General features: G+C 40.9%; 2 protein-coding genes and 1 non-coding gene across 4 annotated transcripts in view; 1 reads left to right on the plus strand and 2 right to left on the minus strand.

The window, feature by feature from the left end:
- Nucleotides 1–581: 581 nt before the first annotated feature.
- On the minus strand, nt 582–18,173 carry LOC130254877 (mitochondrial import inner membrane translocase subunit Tim23). The gene is made up of 7 exons (XM_056494937.1): nt 18,038–18,173; nt 17,560–17,618; nt 14,397–14,490; nt 14,083–14,167; nt 11,881–11,939; nt 9,221–9,331; nt 582–1,156 (listed from the first exon to the last, which is right to left on the minus strand). Exons 1-7 carry the CDS (start codon nt 18,132–18,134, stop codon nt 1,041–1,043), a joined length of 621 nt encoding a protein of 206 aa, XP_056350912.1. The 5' UTR covers nt 18,135–18,173; the 3' UTR covers nt 582–1,040.
- Nucleotides 12,443–12,645, minus strand: LOC130255242 (small nucleolar RNA SNORA74). Its single transcript, XR_008840881.1, has one exon. It is a non-coding gene; the product is annotated as a small nucleolar RNA SNORA74 (small nucleolar RNA).
- A 270-nt stretch (nt 18,174–18,443) lies between the features above and the next one.
- Nucleotides 18,444–25,930, plus strand: part of PARG (poly(ADP-ribose) glycohydrolase) — a 60,736-nt gene continuing 53,249 nt past the window's right edge. For both annotated transcript variants that reach the window (XM_056494935.1, XM_056494936.1), the window contains exons 1-3: nt 18,444–18,596; nt 21,689–21,755; nt 24,171–25,151. In XM_056494935.1, coding sequence (XP_056350910.1) covers nt 18,461–18,596; nt 21,689–21,755; nt 24,171–25,151 — 1,184 coding nt within the window. In that variant the 5' untranslated portion in view covers nt 18,444–18,460. The remainder of the gene's footprint in view (nt 18,597–21,688; nt 21,756–24,170; nt 25,152–25,930) is intronic.

Raw genomic sequence — 25,930 nt, forward strand, 5'->3', positions numbered from 1 at the left:
TATTTAATTATTTAAATGTGAAAGGAAGGAGTTGTTATACAGTAACTCTAATGACTGAACTAATTATCAACTTACTGTTGAATATATCTGCAAGATGCTTGGTACATGGTTTAATTTTAACACTGGAGAATGTATAGGTTCATCACAGTCTTCGTTCTGCCAATAATCTACAAATGGTACTTCAGGCAAAAAGTTTCTTGCTAATTAAAAGTCCTGTAATAGGTAATGAGTGTAGTCTTTATACTGTTTGGTTTCTAATTGTTGGGTAAATGAGTTCTGAGCTATTGGAGCACCCAAATGTTTTGATAATCCCCTGGCAGCTGTTCTGCAACAGCAACTGTATTTCATCCATAACCAACCAGGTCCTTATTTGTTAGAGGAAATAAGGGACTGAAGTCAAGCCCTACTATGCCTTACCATAACCACCCATCAGGAGATAATCAGCCTGCCTGTCCACTTCCCCTCACCCACCGAATCCCACCAAATGTGATTTCATCACACTGGTCCTTTAAAATGAATCCATAAATAGGTCACTGGATACAGCATACTTCTGCAGCAGGAAGAGCAAAGGATAGAAATGGTATTGAGCAAGTACCACCCTTTTTATTCTGATGATGTCCCTTTTGCTAGCTTGCCTTGTGCTGCCAGAATAGCAAGCCCTGACTGTGCCATGGCTGCTGGGACTGCAGGGAATACTCCATGGACACAGACCTTACAGGCACCCAACAAACCTGGCAGCGAGCAGGAGCAGCTATGGGGGCCCAGCACGCCCAGCAGCTCTGACCAGGGCTGCTTGGGGAGCATGGCAGGGAGACTTTGTCTCAGTGGCCACTCTGTTCACTTGCAGGTCCAACAAATATTGTTGCCTCTCCAGCAATTGGCTGGTGGGAAGGGCCAGTCCAGCTACACAGTGTCAAGAGGTTCCTCCCCGCACAGCTTCCATCAGTTTCACACTAATTGTAAATAAAATAGCAAGGGGCACCAGATAGATCTCACAACTGATTTGATAGGTGACTAAGCAAGCGTGTCCTCTGCCCTGCTCACAGGGACTGCCGGGCTAGGGAGCCCTTCATGTGCTCCCAGTTGTTGTACAGGGCGTAGAGGCCAGTCAGCGTCAGACCCGCGATCCCACCTCGCGCTATCCCGCGCACTCCACCTGCAAAAAACAAAACACATCGCAGCTCGTTAGTGCTACTTTCAGGAAATGGTCAGTGAACAGCAACTTCCAAGAAGGTGTTTAAATACAGAGGCATCTTAATGAACAGTAGTTTCTTGAGTAACTCTCCAGAAAGAGTCCCTGTGCTTTTTCTACCTTCCTCTCCAATCTGATGCCAGGCTCCTGGTCACTCATTCCTGATCCTGACACCAATTCTGCTGGAATGACTTCCTCTCAAACTGTGTTAGCAGTACTGCTTCAGGGAACCACTGTGGAGCACTGGAAGTTAAGATGGCTTTTCCCAAGTCCTTAATCTATTCTATCTGTTCTTATTACATTTGTTTTTACAGTTAGACATGTTCTCCTTCCATTATAAAATCTCCTCCAATTTTCAATTATTATAACTAGCTCTGGGCAGAAGAAAAAAGGGCAGGAGGGAAATAAGTTAACAAAACAACAGCTGATATGGACATGATATTGGGCTCCAGAGATTCATTAGGGCCATCATGCAAAACCTATCACTGCTTTTGTGTCTTTGGAATTTTAAAACTTTTCGATTAAAAAAATAGGAAGTAGATGAAAGGGATTAACTGGCAGGTATTTACTATGGTATACACTGAACAGCTTTCTTTATTCTTTTATTAATAATCAGAATTATCTCCTTGCAATGGTAAAAATAGAGTCACAGGTGATTAAAGTCGTATGGTACTGGTGAGCACCTTAGTGTAAGGCAGAAATAGAGGGCAAGTTTGGCAACTGCCTGCAGGCAGTGTCCCTGGCTGCAGCTGGGAGTCAGGTAGCATCCTACCTCCACTCCATCCACATGAGCACTGGGCTGTACAGGGGCACAAGTAGAGACTTCTGTTGCTTCTACTAAACAGCAAAACACTTCTGTGCCTCGGCAGAGCTCCAAGAATGCACTATAGGTGCAGAGAACACCTGGGAGTATGACCCTCAATGCTAGGAAAACTTTGGGGAATTTGATTCTGCAATGTTTATCATTGCAGCTGAACTAAGCTAGATAATGTGTACAGTGTATAGAACAAGGCCAGTTTCTGCTGACAGCAAGAAAAAACCCTGCCTGCTTTATTGGTGAAACCAGCAGTGTAGTTCAGGTTCTCCAAACTTAAAATGTATCTCAGTAATGAGAGTGATTGTGGTTTTTTTTCTTTCTATTATGAGCCATAAAGTTGTCTCACAGAATTGCCTTTAGGCTTTCAGTGAGGCAAGAAGCTGTTGCCATCAGCTAGACAGACACTGTTACCTGTGCTGCAAGGTTAAATGGGATTCACTGGAGCTGTTAGACCTCGCTTTACTGCCCAGACATGCAAATGAAACCAAGAAGCTGCAGAAGTGGGACTTGATATTAGAAGCCATGTCTAGCCATATTTTCTAGAAATTTCATTGCCAGACCAGCTGTGACAATTTGAGAGTTTTCTGAGGTATAAGGCTGAGTTTGATTTATGTGCCTAAATCAGCATTTAGGAAAGCAAATGTAAATGTCTGTGTTTGCTAATTGATCCTGAATTTGTTGCACAAAAAGCTTTTCATATGAAGGGCTTGCAGCTGGGTACACAAAACTAACCATGTGCAAGCAGTGTTTGGCAAAAAGCCACTGGTGAAATTTAAAGGACACTTTGTGCAAAACAAGAATTTGAGATAATCTGTAAAAATACTGACTCCTCATTCCTACTGGGTTAAATGAATACAATATTAGAGCCCAATTTTCTGCTGTTCATATCAGGATTCAAGATATCACAGCAGGAACCCTCAAAGGGAGCTCATGACCACCAGGTGTACAAGGAAATGTGAAAAATCCCCACAGAATGCAATGCACTACAGAATTATGACTATTCCTGTAGTAGGCTCTTTTCTCACCCCCCCAGGTTCAATTCCTCTCCTTTTCCCTTAAAATCCTATTGTTCCTTCAACATAGTTGAAGGATGATGAAGCCTGGCTCCATATTCTGTGAAGTCAGGGTTATACAAGAAAATCTTTAATTTGAATTGCTGAGCTGTTTTCTAGCATCCACCTATGAGGACTTTAGATGTGCTGCTCCTACCACAACAAATACTGGTGTTCCCATGTGCTGAGGCAGCAAGGTAAGGTTGGCAGCTCTGAATCCACTGGCAAAAATCAACCACAGAGCCTAAAGCCATCTGTAGGCCTGCAGACAACTTAGGGACATTGCTGGAGATGCTTCATGAACAGGCTACTAAACTTGTGCAGTTGGTATAGGTGCATGACTGAGAGAGAAAATATTCAAGAAAACATGCAATAAGTGTTTCTTTACCAGTATTTCTATACTATGCTTTTCCTACTAAATGTTGGGGTTTTGTTTTTTTTTTCCTTTTTCTTTTGTAGCAGTTGCTCCTGGTTTCTGAACTATTACCAAAAATAAAAGGAAAAGAAAACTTTCCCTAACTGGTCAGATTTGTGTTTGAGTAAATATGTCCAGGTCTGTGGCAGACTTCAAACAGTAATGCACTTTAGAATGCAGCCCCGTTGCTGGGCAGAAAATCTTAGGGCCTCTTAGAAAATTAACTAGTTAACTAAAATAAAAAATAAATTCTCCACTCCCATCCCAGCTGTGTTTGCATGATAAAACATGTTCCCACCCCTCCTCTGCAATCATTCTGTGCAAGCCTTTGATACCAAGTCTGCCCTGACAAGCCCTGCAGAAACATGGCCATGAGTCCCTAATCTTGCATGTCCCAGTAAGATAAAGGTTCCAGCTGACAGACACTTCTGGAAGCAGGTATTTTGAGATTAGACACCTTGCACAAGAGTTGAGAACTGCTGTGAGTTTCCAAAGATAGATCTGATGCTTTCTAAATGGGAAATTAGTTCTCTGGCTTCAGCTGCTGCACCCTTTCACCACCAATATTGTCCCTCCTCTATTCATTTCAATAGGTTCCATCTGTGCCATGGCACAGCTCAGCATTCCAACAGTACAGCTCTGCACTCCAGCATGGAACCACTCCTAACACTGGGCTGCACTTGTCCAGTAGGTAAAACCATGAGTTCCCTTTAGGAACTTACTTTCTCTATTTTCAGAATGTTATTCCCAATGTCCTGGGATAGTTCCTGAAATGTTTAAAGCAAGAACCATCCAATAGCAAACATCACAAACACATTCAGCAAAACCTCAGACCCACATACTTAAGCTAAACAAAAGAAGAACAATCTTTAAATTGTGATTAGTTTTCTGTCTCCCAATCTCTGATATTCTGAATGAAAACAGCTTTTCTTCCTTCCACACCTTCAGGAATAAAAATACTTTAAAATAAAGGGCTCAACTCAAGTGTACAAGGCAATCTCAGTTTTGCTCCAAATTCAAGCTCAGTAACCAGACCATCTGAACCATCAAGAAGTCATTTGTTTGAACATCTGTGGGTGGCCTGATGTCATTAGAAAATATCAAGAGTTTCCTTCTGCTGCTCCATGAGATTCAATTAATGAAATCTTGTAAGCAGTGGGCAAAGTCTGGATACAGAAATTACTGAGGAAACTGATAAAGTTCTATTTGGGAGCAAGATACATTCCAGAAAAGCATCTTCTATTATCATATAGCTGCAGCTAAAGCAGTATTGTACTTAGAATTCAGAAATAACAAAGCTACTGCATTATTAAGGCTAAATTAGAAAAACAGGAGGAATATACAATTTAATTTACTGGTTTAGAAGTCCTAGAGCTGTTGAAGTTACTTTGTAAACATGATTAAAATTTGCTGTCTTCTCACTGAGTGAAAGCAGCAGCACCTGACAGGAGACTACTTCAGCTACTGTAAATGGTACCTTTAAATCCCTGCAGCTCTGAATTCACTGCTCCTGACTAGAAGAGCTGGGCAGCACTGAAGGCAGCACTGCTCTCAGTGGCCACACATATTCCTAGACATCAGTCCTCAGGAAACTAAGAAAGCCTCAACAAGCCATTACCTGTAATGCTGCTTGTACATTGGCCTTACCTCTTCCTTATTTCAGCTTTTTAAAAAAATCTTTTCTCTGAACACCATTTGATTGATAATCATATAGACTTATGTTAAAAGGGATTCCTAAATTTCTGAAATGCCTGACAGCCGTAAACTTAAGTGATGACAAGCAAGTTCTTAACTTTTTTTCAAAATACTGCAGAAAAGTAAGATATCCCAGGCCTGTACCTGCAGCAGTTCCCCAAAAGCTCTTCTTTCCCCCTTCCTAGCCAAGAGAAACGAAAACAGCCCTGTCTGGCCCAAAGAAAAACATGGGTTGGGCTCAGAGAACAGGCTTTTTACAGCTCAAGTTGTCAGCTAACACAGCTGCCCTGAACTACCCACTGGATGTCACAAAACTGATCTTTAGCTCCAGCCAGATTTTACTGCTGGCAATAAAACATTTAACTCTTCCTAATTCATAACATATTGACTTTTCAGGGTTGTGTTCTGAGGTCTTAAAATGACAATTACTACCTTCAGCTATTGCTAGCATGCAATTCCCTTCTTTTCTGACACACACCATATTCTGTACCAAATTATTTAACATCTATTGCTCCAAAGCCATGAGATGCTGTAGCTAGGATCAGGTTCCTACTGCAAAAAGTAAACAAAGGAATTTAGTCTATTCAAAGAATTAGTTTGCTTTTGTTTGCTGTTATCCCTAACCCTCAGAGAGGAAAAAAATTATCCAAGAAAAAGAACATCTACAGCCTGTGTACCCCTCAGATAAGAGGTAAAGGTCGGTTAACTTTTTTGCTTACTGAAGTCCGTCAGTAATTCCAGTGAGAAATTAATTGCTGTCTCACCAGGTCAGGCCAAAGTCCCACCTAGCTCAGTATCTTTTCTTGAGTGACCAATCCTGCATGCTTAAGGAGGAATGCAGGAGCCTCAGCCAGCTGTACCTTGGTGACAACTGGAAACATGCATTTTCATGGTGGGAGGGTATAACAGCAAGATAGTGCAAAGTGACAATCATTTTTTGTTTGGTGGTTTTTTGGTTACTTTCATGACTAATATAGGAAAACGAAATAAAGATGGTCAGTTTGGAAAAGAGGTTGAAAACCTGCAAGGAGGCTAAACATTTGTTATAAGATATGTTCTTCCTTTGTAACATTTATTAGAAAAAACATGGCATAACTGATGCTAATTGCTGCCTTTGCTTAAAATTGAAGACTAAAGAATGACATTTTATTAAATGGGAAAGCTATCCTTGTGGACTTAGAATGGTAACAGATCCCCTTTTATCAAAACCTGAATTGACTGAGTAACTGATAACTGTTGCTGTAACATGTCTATTGCACATGCCACTGGCAGAGGAACACAAACGGTTTTCTTCTAACTGTTACCCAAACTGAATGTTCTGGGTAGAAGTTCAGTGGTGAACTCCAAAAATTGCTCCCATGAAGTTGTAAGACCAGCGTAACAAATTAATATGTACTCTTATTGATGCATTTGGGCTAAAATCTAGTCAGTAATTGTGGCTTTAAATTTAAATAAATGTGAAAGCTGGAGATCACTTTGGTCAGATGAACCAAGCAGAGTTTTGAAACAACTCCTCACATCAGTTTTCCACTCCCACTCAAGAGATGTCTCTTTCCTAAGGCATGCAGTACTGCTGAGAGGGAGCCCAGCTATCACCTGCTTTTAACAGGGATTGAACTGCTTCAGTCACTTCAGTGGGAAGCTTCAATGAGTGATGGCACTGCCACTGAATGCAGGGAGGGGGCTGAATTGCCACTGTCCTCACTTGCAGACTGTTCAATCCTCTCTTACCTTGTCCCACACAAGCTGTGTCAAGTAGCTTTACACAACTGCCCACAATCAATGGCTTTAGAACGTGCACGTTCTGTTTGACTGCTGCCATTTTGGTAATGATTAACACTTCTACAAGGACAAATTGTGAAAACTGGGACCAGTTTGGGGAAACAAATTTCAGCCTTCACAAAGTCTTTCCACTATATTTTTTCCTGTCCACTCACCAAATGCTTAATCATTGGTTTCAGAAATTCAAACTAGATTTTGCAGAGTCCACAGGAGTGTTTTTCAGTGCAGCAGGACTGCTAATGTGATTCCACATGTGGTTAAGCATGAAATTATAATAAAAGACCTGCCATACATTATCCCATTTCTTCTTAAGTAGTTCCTGATCTCTTTACAAAGCAGGAATGATGGAGGGGGGAAATCAGAGTGTTTGAACAGCACTGCCTTCACTAACCCTTGTGGATTACAGAGCAGCCTTGATTTGCAATGGAATGTTTGTGTGAGCTTCCAGCTGACACTAAAACAGGGAGATTTAGAACTCAGCGCCCTTGACAGCTTTTACATTTTCCTTTTCTTAATGCTAACATGTCATGGCATTCCATGCAATACAGGTAATTATTACAGTCTTGATATGTCAGATATGTGCTGATCCTTTGCATGGTGTAATGATTTAAATATTCAAGGTTTTAAAGTAAATATACACACTGATGAAGTCTAAAGGCAGAACTTACAAGTTTTACCATACAGAATAAGAAAGGGTGTTCTGGCATAAGGTGACAGGAGAAGCAGCAGTTTCTCTGCACTATGGTTCATAGGCACAACACACACTTGAAACACAACACTATAATGAATAGAGATTAACTGACTTCATTTGCCTTTATCAGGGCTGCCATTAGCTCTGTAGACTTTGTGTTACAAAACAAATGTACCGCTGTACTCTGGTAATAAAAACCTTAGTAGTGTCAGATGACTTGCATGTGACTGGAGCAGTTATCTGTGGTTGCACTGTGCCAAAAAAAGATTATACATAATGCTCTATACTTCTGAAAGGTAAGGGGGATGCTTCTGCTGGAGTATTAGATGATAGCTCTCCTTATTAATAAACTCCTACAAAAAATACTAGGCTTCTATATGCTACCTTTTTCAGCTGTTCTTGGTATACTGTCGTATCATTCATGAAATCCCAAGGAAGAAATGGATTACAGGAGAGCTATGTGTCCTTGCAAAGTTAAGAGTCTCATATTTATGAAGACTGCTCCAACCAATTATTTTTGGCTTCAGGTAGTCTAAGCCATGAGGAAAAGAGAGTTATTCAAACTGTTTTGCCCCATACATAGAGCAGGCCATCAGGAACACTGTTAAGACACTGAGGCTCAGTAAGATATGCAAAAGTACATAGGTTAATTCTCGCATTATCTCCTCCATAAAATGCAGGTGTGTCATGCAGCCAAACATTTACTGAGTTACTTAAAACATAACACTTTTTTCCATGTGCTTATGTCAATCTGTGGCTCCCAATCCTCTAAAGAGGATGGTACCTCCAATTGTTAAGCTTGAAAGAAGTGCTGACACCCATTCTGCTGTTGAAGCTCAGACCCTCTGTCCTGCAAACAATTCAGTTTGCACCAGCAAACTCACCTTAAATCTATGCTGTTCTCAAATAACCTTGTTTTTGGTTTTGACTACTAGGCAAAAACAAGAATCCTACCACAAGACAAGAGTTTCATGAATACCTAAGTAAAAATTTCATAAATTTCTCTGTGAGTAGGGCCTTTGCAGCTCCAGGTACCACTATCACGTGATTTACTATCACATGGATCACTTGCAGCAAGTTTCTTCTTCATGCAATCAAGCTCTGTGTTCTGAGCTTTCCTTCGCTGTCCCCATTCACTTTAGAAGGTAGTTCTCATTTACCTGCATCCATTCATGGAGTTGAGAAACAACTCGTTTTATTCATGCTATTGCTAAAAACATGGCTAGGAATGAGGTGGGTATGTATTTTATCCAACCTTACTATATATCTGAGGAAATAAATGACTGTTTCCTCAATATATATGTACAACAGTCATAACAGCTTTCATGGTTACTGTCAGTCCTGTGCAGTTGCAAAGAATCAAATTTAATTCAGCAGGATTTTTTTTTTTAGTGCAAGTTTTCCTTAAGTAGCCTTAGTTGGGTGAAAAACACTGTGGGTTAGAGGACATTGAGCTAATAGCCATTTTTACACTGTCAATTTTCAGAGCATGACAGAATTTAGTAAAAGTAATGAGAATCCTAATAACTAGGATAAGCACAAGAGAAAGAAAAGGAGAAATATTTTGCTACTCTACCAGTGCTTTTGTATAGCATTCCTGTCAAGGTTCCAGCAGCTACAGTGTTCAGGTCATCTTCTGCACCTCGTGTTTTTTCAATGATGACTCCAAATGCACTGTAAAGCAGAGCTGGGGGAAAAAAATAAAAAGAAGATTTAGAAAAACTTCTGTGGTCTGAGGCACAAAACTTAGAGTCCAGGCTTGGTGTAGCTATTCAGACCACACTTCTGAAGAACAGATTTTCTGCTTGAAGGGAATTCTCTGCAAAATCCCATCTTTGGTGTTTCTTTTCCAAATCTCTATCTGTATAGCTATTTCTTCTTTCTTGAGCGATAATTTGGTTATAAAGTAGCATTCTTCATGATAATGTATGCTATAAAGCACTGACTGAAGTTTAAGCCTATTTTGCTAGTTTGAATTTGTTTGAAAACTCAGGGTTTAAATTTATACTGGAAGTTTCATACTGTCTTCTGTGGATGACATGACACTAAACCCAGCACCTTCTAGGCAGAGAAAATTGCTATCCATGTGTGACAGTGGTGAAATGTGAGTTAAGTACAGTATTCAGATCACGCTACCAACAGCTGGAGTACAATGGGCTATGTTTCTTCTAAAAATGACTATTAAGAATGCTTGGGATTTGACATTTACAGCTGTTTTACCTCTGCTTTTGCATTAAATCTTTATCCCCAGAGGACCTTTTGCTTTGGGATAACTTTAGAGGCTGTCCTGGAAAGGACTGGAAAGAGAAATGCATGGGCTTTTTAGCACGGATGCGTGAATCATTTATGAATTCCAATGAAGGAAAACACTCCCCCTCATCCTCACTCCTCATAATATACACACATATTTCAAGCTGGCAAGGAATGTCATAATTCTGAAGTGATAAAGACAATGCCATTTAATTTGATCCTTGCCCTCCAAGAATTTGAAATCTTTCCTTCTGCTAAAAGGCAGTAAATTCTTCATAACCAACCATAATAATGTCAATGAGTTAACAGCAGCATCATTCTCCATTCAGCACAGGCAAGGGTATTTTAGCTTGTCTTAGCAGCAAGTAGATTAACAATGAGGGAATGAAAAGCTGAATTTAACACAATTTTTTGAAACAGTTCCATACAGATGTTGCCTCTGTTCAGGAACAGAATGACAAAAAATTGTCAGTAGTGACAAAAAGAATCTCTGAGGTACAGAAAGGCTGCACAAGGTGAAGTAATAATTCAGCTCCTTGAAAGGAATTTCTGTGGTAACTAGGACAAGACAGAGGTCTACCAGAATCCCAAATATAAAGTTCTGCTTAACTCTGTGATTTTGGAGGCCGTATTTGTACAGAAAAATAACAATTTGTTACTGGAATGCACAAACATTTTCTTGAGTAATCTTTCTTCAAACACAGCTGAAAAAAACCTGTTAATGTGTCACTTAAACTGAAACCTTGAACTGCAGTGGGCCTGCATCTCAGTTCTCAGACATGTTTTTGTTAGACTTGGAACAAAAAAAAAAAAGACAAAAATCCAAACAAAAAATAGCCCAGTAACACTCAGCAGGCAACATTTCTTAAAGAAATAAGATTCTTGTAAGCATTTCTTATAGAAAAAGTGGCTTTCTTGCTGTAGCTCAGAATCCTACCTCTAACCGTGCCCTCTACACTATGACTCAAAAGCTATTGCCTAAATTAAAAGACAGCTAATCTGCTCCTCAGAAATAAGACTGAAACAAAATGTCATAGATGCAACTTAGCCTATGCTTTGATGCATTTTTCAAAAAATGTAGACTGGGTTATAACAAGATGTAGTCTCTGATTTAAATATTGCTAACTTCTACTACAATTTTGTAGGACAACAAGTTCCATCATTATTTTTCTTCAAAGTAATTTGGATTTCTCCTTTTAAAGTTACTGCATTGGTTTTCATTTTTTAAGATTGAGGAGGACTGGGGGAAGGTAAAAAAATTTCTAATTTCTAGGGCATTAGTTATTTCACTGACTTTTATGAAGTAATCCTGTTTTTTTATTTCACAGCACCCTCCCACCCACACCGCAGCTCATAGAAGTTTTTTCTCATACATCAGGCTATTGTTCAATTTCTTTTCTCTTTTTTTCTAACCCACATTAGTTACCAGCAATATTTAGGCTTAGAGTCAGTGGTATCATGTGTGATTTTTCTAGCTAATGTACCATCATTTAAAGGATAAATCTTTGTATTATCACATTTCTTCACATAAGCGTTTTGTTGACTCTAACAGGAAGCAAACATTGGGCAGTTGATCACATGACCACAGAGTCTCAATGTAGGCTACTAAAGTTAATTCAGAAATATTAAGTTATATTTTTTGCCTTTAGTTGTAATTTAACTGGAATGTATTAACAAGTACACATTACCTGTAATTTCTAGTTATTTCTGATATACCTGGAGTTTGTTTATAATACAGTAAAAAAATTTGATTTAATTAAAGGCTTTTGGCTCCTTATGCTGCAAATCCTATTTTAGCCTTTAATTTCCTTTTTCATGTCTACTGAAATACCCTCAAGCCCCCAAAGAAAAAAAACCTGCACTTTTTCCTGATGGATTTAATAATGATAATTTAGAGAATACTCTTGTTCAGATAATACACAAATACATTTTCCCAACAATTACACTTTTAAATTGGTTTCCCTATTAAGGAATGACTTTACTCACCCAGTGATCCCAGAGTGTTAGCCCATAACGCTCCTTGCCTTGTCACCATATTTAGAATTCTATAAAGAAGTTAAAGACATATTAAAACCTTTAGCACTCTGTGTTTACATCAAGGCAGTGTTTATGACAGTAAGGCTGGTGTGTTTACACTAAATATGTGGTTAATAAAACTGCAATGGTGAACTAAAAGCTTCTGAAAGCAAATATTCAGTCCTGTCAAGTCTTAAGAAAACCTTTCTCTCTTTTCAAGGCAAACTTGACCCTCCCCAAAACTCAAATCTCTTCCCTTCAAACGACTTTCTAACCCAGGTCCTTCCTTACATGGTGACTACACACAGCTCCTGGAATAACTGATACACTTATGCAGACTTAGCTGAGTAAAAGGTCTCCAAAGCCTCAGTGCTCCTCTACAAGGTCCATGTGTCAGAGAGTGTGGGGATGCCTGAACAAATGGTGTGGGCAATAAAGCAAGTCTGGAAGGAAAGAGACAGTCCCTTACAATCCCCTCTATCCACTCAGCACCCAGCAAAAGGCCAAGCGGTGTGGCTGTGTGTATGGGTTGCGTGTAGGCTTCCAGACTAGCACTAAAGAGGAGAAGAGAACCTTTAGTGCGCTCTCAGGGAAGCACAATGCCACTTCTTGCTGGCACCAGCTGTTTCCAGAATGGTGACAACTGCAGCCAGAGGAAATGACTGATCTTTATCTTCCAGCAGTGTAACACTGTCACAGGCATAGTATTGCTCTGGACAGCTGACTACCACTGGAACTTAGTTCAGAATTTAATGTCAGACACTTCCATTGCTTTATGTTCCTGTGTCCTTTAAGGACACAGGTCATTACTGAATATGGTTAGGCAATGAACTAAACAATAATGGAACATTTCTTTTTGAAAAAAGAGGGAAAAAATCTAAGAGGCTAGGGTATTGATAACATCTCTTTAATTACAACCCCCACTTTTTAACTTTATATTCATCCTGAATTGATAAGAGAATCAGTAATTCTAACAACCATGGCATACTGTGAGGTATTTGATGACAAGTGAATCACAGCAAAATTAAAATTCAGCAAGAAATTTGTGTACATAAGGATAAATTTGGAGGAAATCTAGCTAAGCAAGTCTGCTCTCTGCACCTGATGAGGGAAAAACAGAACTTTATGGACTGTTGGAAGGTGATGACCTTCAGCAGACCTTTGCCTTGCAGAGCCATGATAAAAGCAGCATGTGCACTGACTGCCACCTCCTGGGCTTGACCTGTCAAAGTTTGTGCTTAACATCAAGGCTTTGTCCAATTCTGCTCATTCCAAACCCTAAAATACAATGCTGTTCATCTTGAGCATTATGAAAGAGTCAGAATAATAATGGTGAATATTTTTATAAAGGGGATGAATACAGAAACTATTTAAAAAGGAGCAGAGCCAATATAAACTGTACCAGGAAATATTAAATTCCTCTTCTAAAACTCCCTTGTTCCAAAGCATTCTGGGAATGAATTTTTCCCATGTTTTCCCTCAGTCTGTTCCTCTGGTTTCAAAAGTCTCTTTCACTTAGGTTTTCTTATAGCTATGTCTAAGCTACCATTATTTTAAGAAGAGGCATTCTGTTGAAACAAATGCTTCTGTCTTTGCCGTGTTCCTTCAATCAGGTAAGGCAAAAATATGGCAATGTCATGGATGCTCATGGATGCCACAATCCAGAAAAGCTCTCTCTGCAATGCCTGCTCAGCAGCACGCACCAATGTCATCCCTAATGCAAATCCAGGCAGGCACAGCTCTGCATTTGAATCTTTTCCTGGTTGTGAAAAGCTTGGGAAAGAAGGGAGACTTGTGCTCAGATAAATTACAGCAAAAAATAGCTCAAAGCAAACACTGCTGCTTCTGGGAATATTTCTACATATAAAAACACTGCTTTGACTTTGAAGTAGATTTTTAATGAACATCAAAGCAGTAATTAGCTCTTAATATTTAAGGTAAGTCACGGGACACACCAATTCTAAATTGTGACTAAAAAACAAAAGGGTTGAACTGAACATCACTGTAACTAAAAACTTGATCAAGACAAATACTGACTCCCTTTTGTCCCCACTAAAGAAAAAAAGCACCAAAACATTTATTTTTGCAGTATATTCAGATCTAACCTTGTATAAACTGGAAGAAACAACTCTCACAAAGAAGTTTTTTGGGTTTTTTTGATGGAACACTTACTGTACATTTCTAGGTTTTGACCATGCCATATTCTGTGTCTCCTTCAAGCCAAGTCTCAAACCATTCAGTGCACCAAATGCTGCCCCTAGTTGGAATAATATCATTTATTACTTTTTAAGAAGCAAAAGAATAAATAATACTAGAAGCAAATACTGAGAATAGAATTCAGTGCATAAACCAAAATCAAGTATCTCTTAACTTAAGACTAGAACAGACAATGTCTTGCAGAACAAGACATTTACAGTCTCATCAATCACTGTAGTGTATAGGTATTACCTGGACAGCTGGGAAAAGTAAAATCCACAATCACCTACCTGTCATACAACATCCTCCAATGGTAAAAAAAGCCAGCTCAAATCTGCCTCGAGTTTTGTTGGCTCCTGTGGGCAAGATAAACTCATCTGTGTCCTGGGGGAAAACAAAAACAAATGCTTTTGCATCTTCCAAGTCTAGTTCAAAATGTAAGCCATCTTCATTTTTTAATTTAATCAATGCAATAAACTAAAGATGGATGAGTATTTCTGGAAAATTCCTGCCTACAGTAGCACAGAGATGGAATATACTAGGTACATATTATATTAAGCATGAAAAAGGAGTGTAAAAAGTTCAATTGACTGAGTGGTTTTTTTCTTCCTCTAGCTGTGCTAACTTTTTATAAATTACATCAGTCAGCCAAGGAAATAATTTTGTGTGGGTTGTTTTTTAGTTGTTTGTAGTTTTGCTGTGGGTTGTTTTTGTTTTTAATGACTATTTGCTTAATTATTAGTTACATCTTGCAACAAGCAATACAAGCCTTCCAAAAACATTCCTATTGTCTGATTACATAGCACTGTTTCCTCACTGAGCAACCCATACAATAATGCATTAAGTTTCCCACTACTCTGATACTAAATAAAAACTGTTTTTTTTATGAAAGAGGTATTTTCTTGCACTGAAGTAAGTGACCTATTTTAAGGATGTGAAAAATGCAAAGAATACACTCAAAACTAGAGATGATCAGGCATGAAATATGTGAGCTTGGTTAATTTTTTTGCTTGTCCATCTTTCTCCCACAGGGAGACACTTGTGCTCTTACTAATCAGTGGTCTAAAAAGCTAGAGAAATTGCCTAGAGAAACTGATATATGTGCAGAGATAAGGTGTGCCAAGGCACTTCTTCGGAAGGAGACTGTTGTTGATAAGGTGCTAAAGCAGCAGATCTCTGTTAAGCTTCTTCTGTGCTTTCCAGTCACAGTATTATCCACCCCTACTTACCTGACACGTGACTGACTCCAACAGCTGCAGGCTCAAGGAAATTCATTCTAAAGGGCTTTACTGGCCCACACTTGACACTGAATGTGAATGGCAACACAGTAAAAAATAGCTCCTGAAACTGTGAAGTGTTATAAATAAAATGAACTTATAATATGGTTTCTATCTTCCTTAGGCAGTTGGAGAAATTCAGTGTTTATATGAGTTAGTAGTTTCTAACAGTTTTCACTACTTTCTCAAAAGACAAAGATGAAGTAATCCTTGCCTACATAACATCTAAGTTTCTAGAGACAACCTCAAAAGCCCATCCTCAAGGCTTCTGCCAAAGGCTGACACACAAATTTGTAACACCCGTTACCTGCTGCAGGCAACAGCATTTCAGAAAATATCTTGTTCTATGCCTGCATTCACAGACCAACCAAAAATGTGGGGTTTAAAGCAACAAGTACCAGTGGACAATCTGTTATTATGGGAATACCTGAACAAAAATGTAAGATTCTCAACATATGGCTGACTTTCCTGCTGCATTCTGGAAACAAACAGTTGGTCTTTAAAGACAAGGAGACCCTCACTGCTCCACATGCACCTACACAAAAACCCCAAATTTAAAGGCTAATAATTTAAGTTCTTATATCCCAAAATATTAGCTATGTCTTTTTCCTTCAGTATTTAGAATCCTAGGAACCTGTGGAGACTGCTTAGTGCAACCCCCATTGTTAAAAGAAGGGTTAGTTAGTGCTGGGCACTCAGAGTCATTCCATGTCTTGTGATTCTCTAAGGAAGGAGACCTCACAGCTTGTAAGGGCAACTTGTTCTGGTAAAACAAAACAACAAACCAACTGAATTCCCTTTTATTTCAATGCACTTTGCTATTACTTCAATGCACTATTACTAAACATGCAAGGCAGTGAAGTGTTACAACACAGACTGCAGCCTCTAGTGTTACATTAATAGGTATTTTTAGAACTGCATCATGACATTAATGCCACCTTTGCATTTAAAGCAAACGTCTCTTTTGTTTCTAAAATCTATTAGTACACACACACTTTATTCCAAAATCCCTGCTATACCGTTTTTAACGTCACCATGTTCTCAGACAAACTGTACTAACCAAACAAAACTATTTTAGAGAATGCTTTTGAGAAAGTCTGAATAATCTCATTTTTTTTCTGACCACTCAACAAAAGCAGCCACAGGACCGAACCCACTTCCACCAGAGGCATAGCCTTAGTTTTCTATCCTCCTAGGAATGTTACATTGTAATTTGGACTACAACAGCTTCTAGGCGCCAGAACTGCATGCAGAGCTTCCACTTACAAAAGAAACAGTGACCCAGCCTCCCAGGAAACAAGGCACAGAGGATAGCAGATACTATGCAACCATTGGCCTTTAAGCACTAATTCTACAAAACTTCATGTTCTCACACAATATGAGCCATATATGTAGAAAAACACTAACTAAATAAAATCACTGACACGCATCTTAATTGGATTAACTTAAACATTTTCAGCTACAGTTAATATTTATGAAAAAGGAAAACATTATTTGATTTAAAATTTTTCTTTTCCTTATGATGGTCTTGTTTTATACTAACTGATGTTAAGATGAGCAAGTGTGACAGCTACATTATACTATAGAATAAAAGGCGAAGTTGGACTTCACTATGGTCTCCCTTCAGCTGGGAAATTATGTAAGGACAGTGATGTGAGATTTGAAGCTGCTGTGATGACAAAGCCTGTTACCAGGTCTGGAGCTCGGCTGAACACCTCAGTAAACTGATAAAACTCGTCATAGTTCAGAAAACTCATCCATGAAAAAAGGAGAGATATTCTGGCTGCTCTTACTGATTGAAAAGGCTCAATGGAGGTTTGAGCAGTGCCAGAACTTGTGTGTGGTGGTGTTGGGCTGTCTGCTTCAAGGCAGAGAGGGTGATCTCTTTCCAACAGCAGCAGGCTTGTACTGACACAACAGCCCTACCTATCCTCTACATTATCAGTGTTCACTTTCTTCTAGATGTCACAGCACTTCAAGATTTATTAGGAACAATAAATATTGTTTCCTTAGAAACAATACTTAGAAAAAAAGACTTCCTTAAAAACAATGATTGCTTCTTTCCACTGTTTTTCAGTTCACTGCACAGTGCCCGGCACTGCAGGAGGTTTGAGGCGTTCATGTAGAATCATGCAAACACTGAAATCAACACAATAAATACAAGCTAGCTTCTCACCTGTACTAGGTACTTGGGGTCCAAGTTTAAATACGGTGACAAAGGGCTCATCCCAGTTACTAAAAGGAAAAAATACGGAACACATTAACACCAATTTCCGTAGTAACAATCCACATTATGTAAGGCAAAAAGGGGCAGATCTCGCGCGTGGCAGCAGGGAAAATTCCGCCGAGAAGTTAGCTGCCCAATTCCTTAAAAGGCGGCACGGGCCGACAGCTCGCCCTTCCCAGGAAGCGAACGGGGCCCTGGGATGAGGGGAACACGATGTCCCTGAGACCAGCGCCCGCCGCCACACGCGGCCCCGCCGAGGCCCGGCACCCCCGCGCCCCCCCGGAGCGGCCGGGATCGCCCCCGCGGGCGGCGGCGGAGCCCTCGGGCCGCGCGACCCCGGCACCGGTGCCGGCCGCCCGGCCCTGCAGCGGCCGGTGCGCGGACACTGCCCCCACGGGCCGGCCCCGCCCACCGCCCCGGTACTCACGCGGCACCCCGGCCAGGTCGGCGTGCGAGTAGCCGAGCCCGCCGGCGCCGAAGAGGCCGCCGAGCCCGGTGCCCTTGGAATTCCCGCCGCCCTCCATGGCGGCCCCGTGCCCGCCGGCCTCGCCACCACCAACGGCTGCCGCAAAGCGCCACCGTAAAGCGCCGCAAAGTGCCGCCCGGCCCCGCTGCTTTGCGGGTCGCCATGGCGACGGGGTGAGGCGCGCCGGGCGCCATCTTGCTGTGAGCGCCGGGCCCCGCTGGCCGGACGCCGCTCGTTCCCGGCCCCGCCGCGCCCCCGCGCCTTGGGAAGAGCCCGGCGTGCGGGACGGAGGATGCGGACGGGCGCAGTCCTTGCCGCAGCGTCGCGCCGTCCCCGGGGGGCGGGTGCTGGCCGGCCCCGGCGGGCAGGGCGGCCCCGCCGAGGATGAGCGCGGGCTGCGGGCGGGAACCCCCGCAGAAGAGAGCCCGGCCCGGCCCCGGCAGCCCCGGCGGCGGTTCCCCGGGAGAGCGGCAGGAGCGGCCCGGGGGCAGCAGCTCCGCCACCGCCGTGGGGAATAAAGGTTTGTATCGGCCCCGCGCGCGGAGCGGGGCTCGCTGGGTCCGTGCCGCCCCCACCCCCGTCTCCTGCGGCCGCCTGCTCGCTGCCGGGTGCGGGACTGGCCGGCGGTGCCTGCGGAGCCCGGGCAGCGCTGAACTGGCCCGGGCCGGGAGCGCTGCTCGGCGCCCCCCGCCAGCCCGACCCGCCCGTGGTCCGCCTGGGACTGGGCGGGCGGAGGAGGAGGCGACCGGGCCGGAGGCTCCAGGGTCCCTCTCTGCCGCCCAGCGCATCTCTGCCGTGCTGCTGCCGGCCTGGGCAGCGCTGGACGGCGTGTGCCTGTGCACGGAGCCTCCCTGGAGCTGCCCCTCCTCGCCGGGCTGGAATTGTCTCTAACTTCGCTTCCCGCTGCCAGCGTGTCCCCCGCATCCCAGCCCGGTGGTGTGGTCAGTGCGCGCCGCTTCCCCTTGGAGACGGCTTTGCGTGCAGGATCTTCATACTGGTTTTGTGCCTGATTCTTTGCAAGTTTCCACTAATAGTGCAAATCATTGAAGAGCGAGCGGTGTGAGCCGCTCAAGGCTCTCCGCAAGAGAGGGGCAAATATTTATTGCGGGAAAAAAGGCTTTCAGCGGTGGTTGTGCCAGGCTGTCACACAGAGAGATCCAGGAGTAATGACAGGAGCTCGCAGGAGCACGTGGCTCCCAGCTTGGAGCGCTGCTGGCCCCGCTGGGTGGGGAGGCCGCTCCTCCTTTAGCCTAACAAAGCTCTGTAGACGAAGTTCCCTCGTGGCTTCCTTAGTTTTGTTTTATATTTGCAACTAACGCTGTGAAAATAAAAATTTAATGCACTGCTTTTGGGAATCGAAAGGAATGCATGGAAAGGGAAGAAGATCCCAAACAGATTTCCTGTCATCTGCAGCTGATGAGTTAAACTCACTAACCCCTAACTAAAAGGCAGTTTTGAGTAGATGATAGTTTGGAGTTAGAGATGTACACTCCTACAGAGTAGATGAGAATCTTCTGCAAATTAGGGTGTTTTCCTGAAAGGTAGATTGTAGGGGATGATTTGTTTAATGGGAATGGTTTGGGGACTCTTGAGTAGAAATAAAGATTCCATTAAAAAAAATGGCAGCAAAGTCAGGTTCTGTTGTTTACACTGAGAATAAGCATGCGTTGTCTTTTTGTTGGCTCTTGTTTTCACCACCTTATCTGTTACAAAAAGCCGTGCTGAAAGTATGAAAGTGATGTGTGCTGTGTTGATTGGAGGGCTTATATGGCTGCACAGATATTGAAGTTCAGACTAAACCCTTTTTGTTCTGTTCTGGTGCTGCTGGCATCGTTTCTATTTATTATGCTAATGAATAAGTATTTCTTCGTCAGCACAAGTTTACACCTCAAGAGGTAGTCAGGTGCCTTTGAAGAGGTTTATTTGTCCTGTTTTAACATGCCTCTTCAGATTTTTGTGTTTGTTTTTTGTTTTTGTTTTTTTTTCCACTGGTTATTTATCTGTAGGCAATTTGGATTAACTCTTCAAGTGTTAAAAGACGGTGAAATTTGCTAATCAGAATGACTGCTAGATTTAAATTTAGTGAATCTTTGGAAATAAAAAGATTTTAGTTCATGAAATGTCAGTCTGTTTTTGTGTGTGAGTGGGGTGAAGCTGAGTGTCTGAATGGCTGATGATGGCCCAGATACTCTTGTGCTTGTAGCCTACATCCAGCTTGGCACTGCTCCCTGGTAACCCAGTCACATAGTGGCAGTTTTGCACTGTTGTTCATGCCATTACAGAATAACTGAAAATTATTTTAGTGTTTTCTGGAGATTACTCCTCATTCTAAAAATTGTGGTATCCTCTGATGAGGGTATTTGATAAACAGCTGTGAAAAAAGTATTCAAAGCCTTGAATGTTAGGGAAAGTGTTTATGAAACAATGTCTCTTAAGTTACTATGGCCTAAGCAATCTTTGTTACAAGTTACACTACCTCCATTTGCAGAGCTCTGCTGAGACTTCCCATGCTCAGGATGAGAAGAGCCAGATCTGATTTAGTGTTTTTTCTGTAAAACTGTTGTTACAATAAGGTACTCCAGCTGATCCTTACCTAGCTGAAAGCAGTGAGCAAACCTTGCGCAGTCAGCAGTGGCAGGGGGATGCTTTCTCTTGGCAAATGGAAAGAGGGAATTGAAGCTAGTTGCCAAATTTGTAGAATATCTTTAAATAACAGCAACAAGACTGGACACCCCTTATACTAATAAAGGCTGCTTTCCAGTTTTGAAAGAATTACTTTGAATTTTTTCTCCCTATTCTCCCGCCAGGTCTTTCCGTAATTAGTTTACATGTTGCTGTTGTATTGAAAGCTTGTCTGAGCTGCAGCAACACATAGGTAAGACTGGAACTGTGTTGTTGGTAGTAAATCTGAAGAAATTATGTCCTTCATTTTGTTGCTGTTTAAGGGTGTAAGCACTGAAAAGCTGTTCAAACTGTTCATGGATGGAGGAGAAAGGAAAAAGTCTATTTCTGAGTGCTTGTCACTTCTAGTGTGTGCTATGCTTATATTGAGCCTTATGTTCACAGTATGCTACATACTAATAAAGTTCTTGGATGGGTCCTCAAAGATGCCTTGTTTGTTCTTTTTTTGATTTTAAGTTATGTCATGTTGCCTCTTTATTCCAAAATTCATCAGAAACTTTTGGGGCTCACTGTAGTGGTGATTAAAGGTAATGATGAGAGCTAGAAAGTTCAAGTTCCTTTGTTTGTTTTTTGTTTGTTTGTTTGTTTTTTTGTTTTTTTTTTAATTCTACACATTCACTGTGTATTTTTAACCTTTTAACTATATTTAAAAAAAAAAAGGTTGGATGGAACAAATCCCACCACACACCATACCTCGAATTTATAAAGATTATTACAAAACCTACAGCTGCTGGTTGATGCAAATTAAGTATTGCATCACATGTAGTTTTGATACTGCTAATGTCTGGATGCGCCCTGCAGTAGAGATGCTAATGTGGGCTTAATTGGTGGTGTTTTTATCTTCACCCAGTACAAGTTATCTTTTTCATATACAATGATATTGCAGTTTTGTCATGTTTCATGTAATAACAATGGACTGTGGTTTTTCAGTTTGCAAACAGAGGACAATTACCAGTTGGTTGGAGAATAAAGGATCCAAGACAACGGAGTCCAGAAGGTAAAAAGCACAACATAAAACTGTTGAAAAGTTCTGTTCTTTGAGGAGGCCTGGTGGGAGCTAGAAGTGCAGGTTGCCAGTACAGCTGGATAAATGGAGGCAGCCCCATTTCTGCTGCTTTCCTTACCTTGGCACATCCTCTTGAGTAACAGATACTTTCACTTACAAACAGCTAAACTAGTCCCCCACCCATCCTCTCTAAACACCCAAGCCCAAACTTATTGCTGACATAGATTCCTGAAGCACGTCACTGTTTAGGTGAATAAATACATCTGCTCTTGCAAAGCAAAAGATGGGAACCTGGAGCAAGGGAAGGCAAAGTGAGAGTGTTAATTCCAGTGGCAGCCAAACACTGGATATTGAACTGGATAGTTGTAATATCAGACTATGTCTTTGGTCAGGTTCTCTTTCATTTTTGTTTGACATAGGGTGCTTACAGTTGCAGATTTGCTCTGAGAGCCCTGTGACCAACTCACTGTTTTATTGTCAATTTACAGACAAAAATCTGATTTGGTTTGTGTGATTAGACTCCAGTTGTTGCTTAAACATTACAGCCAAAATTTACAGGTGCTCAAATGTGCATTGAGGTTTTTTTCATGAAAGATGTTACAAGTTTTCGCTGCTAAATGGTATCAGGCAGTTTTTGTCTAATGTGGTCTGTCAGGAGCAGTGATTGCATGACTGCCTTAAAGTTATACTCCAAAGAGTGTAACTGTCTGGTGCAGAGGACTATCAGATACTATTTTTCTGTCGTTGCAGTTGTAAATGTGCTGGTTTATTTTTCTTTGATATTTGCTAATAAATAGAGATTGAAGTCCATAGCAGGGCTAAAAATTGTGATAATGATTAATACAGAAGTATGCAGGGCTAATTAAAGGCTTAGAGCTTCCACTAAATCAAGGATGTAAAGAGGATTCTTAAGGAGGGAATGAATTATTTAATTTTTTTCAAATTCCCATTAGAGTATTGCTCTTCTATGCCCTTCTACATCCCAGCTGACAGATTAGAGCCTAGGCAAATTTAATAAGCAGATTTGTTGTGCAAACATTTCATGTGCTTTTCTATTGTAGTTAACATTCCAAATTTCATTTAAATTTGTCTTTGTGTTAGATTTAATTTTTCAAGAGTGCAGCAGGTATTGTCAGTACCTTTAATGAGTCATTGAGACGGCAGCAGTATTGTAACTATTGTTTTTGTTCATCAAAATTTGCAGGAATAAATGCATACACAGGAAGTTAAATTATCATGAAATAAAGCCCTCTAAGATACTTTTGTTTTCAAATAATCATCATGTCAATGAAGTTCCAAGCTGTCATCTCTCTTTATCCTGAGTGGTCTTTTAGAAGAGGATCTGTTACCATTCGTGGAGAAAGCTAATGCCTTCAGGAATCTGTAGTCTATTAAAATGTTTAGTGGCTGAATTTAGGATGGTATATTTAGGTGGTAATTGTATATTCTTATTTAGTATAAATATTTAGTATAAATTTAGTATAAATGGGAAGCTGGGCAGTGATCAGCCATACAGAGTTTAGTGTGGTCAGTTTGCATTGGGAGTGTACAGCATTGTAACAATACGTTCAGGAAAAGATATTGTTCAGTGTGGTGTATTCACCATGACTAGTCAGGGTTTTTTCTTAATACTCATGTGTCCTCTAAGTAATTTTCTTTATCAGTACACTGACACATAAATTAGTATGTAAATATGAAATGACTGTCTGACGTCTGGTCAGAACTCACAAAACTCACATTCATTTCCCTGTGTAACCATAAGGATGTGTTTCTATTTTGCTCTGCCTTACATGATGATAAATCTGGTTATTTTTCTCTTAAAAACCTCCTGATTTAATGTATCTTCTAGTTTTTATTATCAATTTGAAATACATTTTACACTTGAACTTTTGTATGGAGTTTTTTTTTGAGTCATAGGCTGTTTATAAAAGTAAGGGAGTAATAGGAGACTATGGACTACTGTGCCCTCTTTTTTGATGAATTTGTAGTTCTGAGGGTATGGCCATAAAACCATTGATATCCTTGCTCATTGTATTTAATGGATAAAAATGAAAGTTATGGAGAACTTTATCACACCTTCCAATTTATTATTTTTTGATCTGGAGAAAATAGCTAAATAATAGAATCATAATGTTTAGATTTTAAAACAAGGATAATGAATGACTGGAATAGATTCCTAAGGTAAGCAGGTGATTGATCATCCTTTGGAGCCTTTAAATGGAAATAGTTTATGGTGAACTATAGTCCCCAGTGCAGTAAAACCTGTTGCTTCTGGTAGTGCTCACTTACAGAGTAGAATGAATAAAAATCTATACTTTCTGTTGTTTGTTTATCATTGTTCCTTAAAAAGTTATGCACAGAAATTTCATTTGGAAATAAGACATTGAATTCCCTTCTCTTCCACAGCTTACAAAGCAAAATTAATAACAATACTGAAGTAAATCCTAAGATGACTTCCATTAAAAAAGAGAACTTTTGTGATCATGATGTGAAAAAACTAGAGAATACTTGTCAGCAAAGTTATGCAAAAATATCTGTGGAAGTTGGTGCAAAGCAAGTAAATTTGCCTCAGACAGGCAGCGTGTGTAACTGGGAGGCTGAGGAAAAAGATGCAGCCTTAGATACAGATCCCGTGCAAGGGCCGCAGTCTGCAGACCTGTTTAAAAATGCCAACATTGATCAGATGCACAAAACTGGCAAGCAGAGAGGCTGTGAAGAAAGCAGTGCCACTTGGACTCAGAGTAAGTTAACAGCAGCAGGCCGGGCTTCAAAAACAGGGAATTCAAAACCTTCTTCAAAAGAGGTCGAGACAGATGGACAAGTGGCTTCATGCAATTCACAGAAGCTGAAGAGTTGCAATTCTGTCTGTTTAATGGGTGAGCAAGAGGAAGGGGATGTAGTTCCAGAAAGTCCACTTTCAGATGCTGGTTGTGATGCCTGTATGTCTGATCTTGGAGGTCCTGGGAAACTGAGCAAATGTCAAAGCAGTTCAGGGGACTCGCCTGCTTTTGAGAAAGAAAGTGAACCAGAATCACCGATGGATGTGGATAATTCTAAAAATAGTTGTCATGGGTCAGAGGCCGATGAAGAAACAAGTTCATTTCTGGATGAACGAGAGGAGGTTAATATGTCCAAACCCATAAACAAATCTTTTAGACTTCAGTATGGGGATGCTGAATTGGAGTCAAGGAAATCACGTTTTCCTGCCAGGGGCTGTGGAAGCTTTGAGGAAGTAGATAATTCTGTTAAAGAGGACAGTCTGCATGCAAAGGCACCTGGGATCTCTCCTGCGCCATCATCAGAAAGCAAAGGTGCAAAACAGGGTGTGAAGAGAGACTCCAAAATCACTTCTCACTTCATGAGGATACCTAAAGTTGAAGATAAAAGGTAGTGTTGTGTTTGCCTCTTCATCTGTTCTTTTCATGCTTGGAAATTTCCTCTTTGGTGATAGAATTTCAGAGGCTGGATTGCATAAAGAGCTTTGCAAAATGTATTTTAAGATACAAAGGCAACTGATGTAAGATGGAAATAACTTACTTTTAATGGGGTTTTTGAAGGATGTCTTTGTCCAGTGCAATTCTTAGAATTCTTACTAGTTTGATCTGTCAAAAATAGTGAATCTGTTTTGTGAAACTCAATGCTATTGATGCTTTAATTGAAATAGACATGGAAAAATTCACTTTTGAGAGCAGTTGTAGAGATGTTTGGGGATTTTTGCTGATGTTTTTTTGTTTGGGTGGGTTTTTTTGGTTTGTTTTGTTTGGCTCTATTCATAATTTGGGAGAGAGAGGGACTGGTGATTATACTGTGGCAATAGAAACAGGAGCCTTGAGCATGATGCAGGAGTCTGCATGCCAGGTGTTGTGGAAGGACAAAAGGATAATCTCTGCTCTGAAGACCTCTGATTTCAGTGGGAGCTGAGAAAGTGAATAAGCATCTAAGGAGTGAACAGAAACAAAAGGACATTGTATTTTGATATAAAATGCAATTCTTTGACTTAAGTCCTTCAAGTAGGGCAGGAAAGTAGTTTTGCACATCATTACCTGGGGCATTGTCCTTGGATAAACAGATTCTGTTGGGAAGGAGCATGGCTCTGCATAGAAATATCCTGCTTTGCTAACCCACTGCAGTTCTGTGAAGGGTTTTGTCAGCCTGTAGAGGAGAGT

Source organism: Oenanthe melanoleuca, chromosome 6, assembly GCF_029582105.1.
Source record: "Oenanthe melanoleuca isolate GR-GAL-2019-014 chromosome 6, OMel1.0, whole genome shotgun sequence".
Classification (NCBI taxonomy): domain Eukaryota; kingdom Metazoa; phylum Chordata; class Aves; order Passeriformes; family Muscicapidae; genus Oenanthe; species Oenanthe melanoleuca.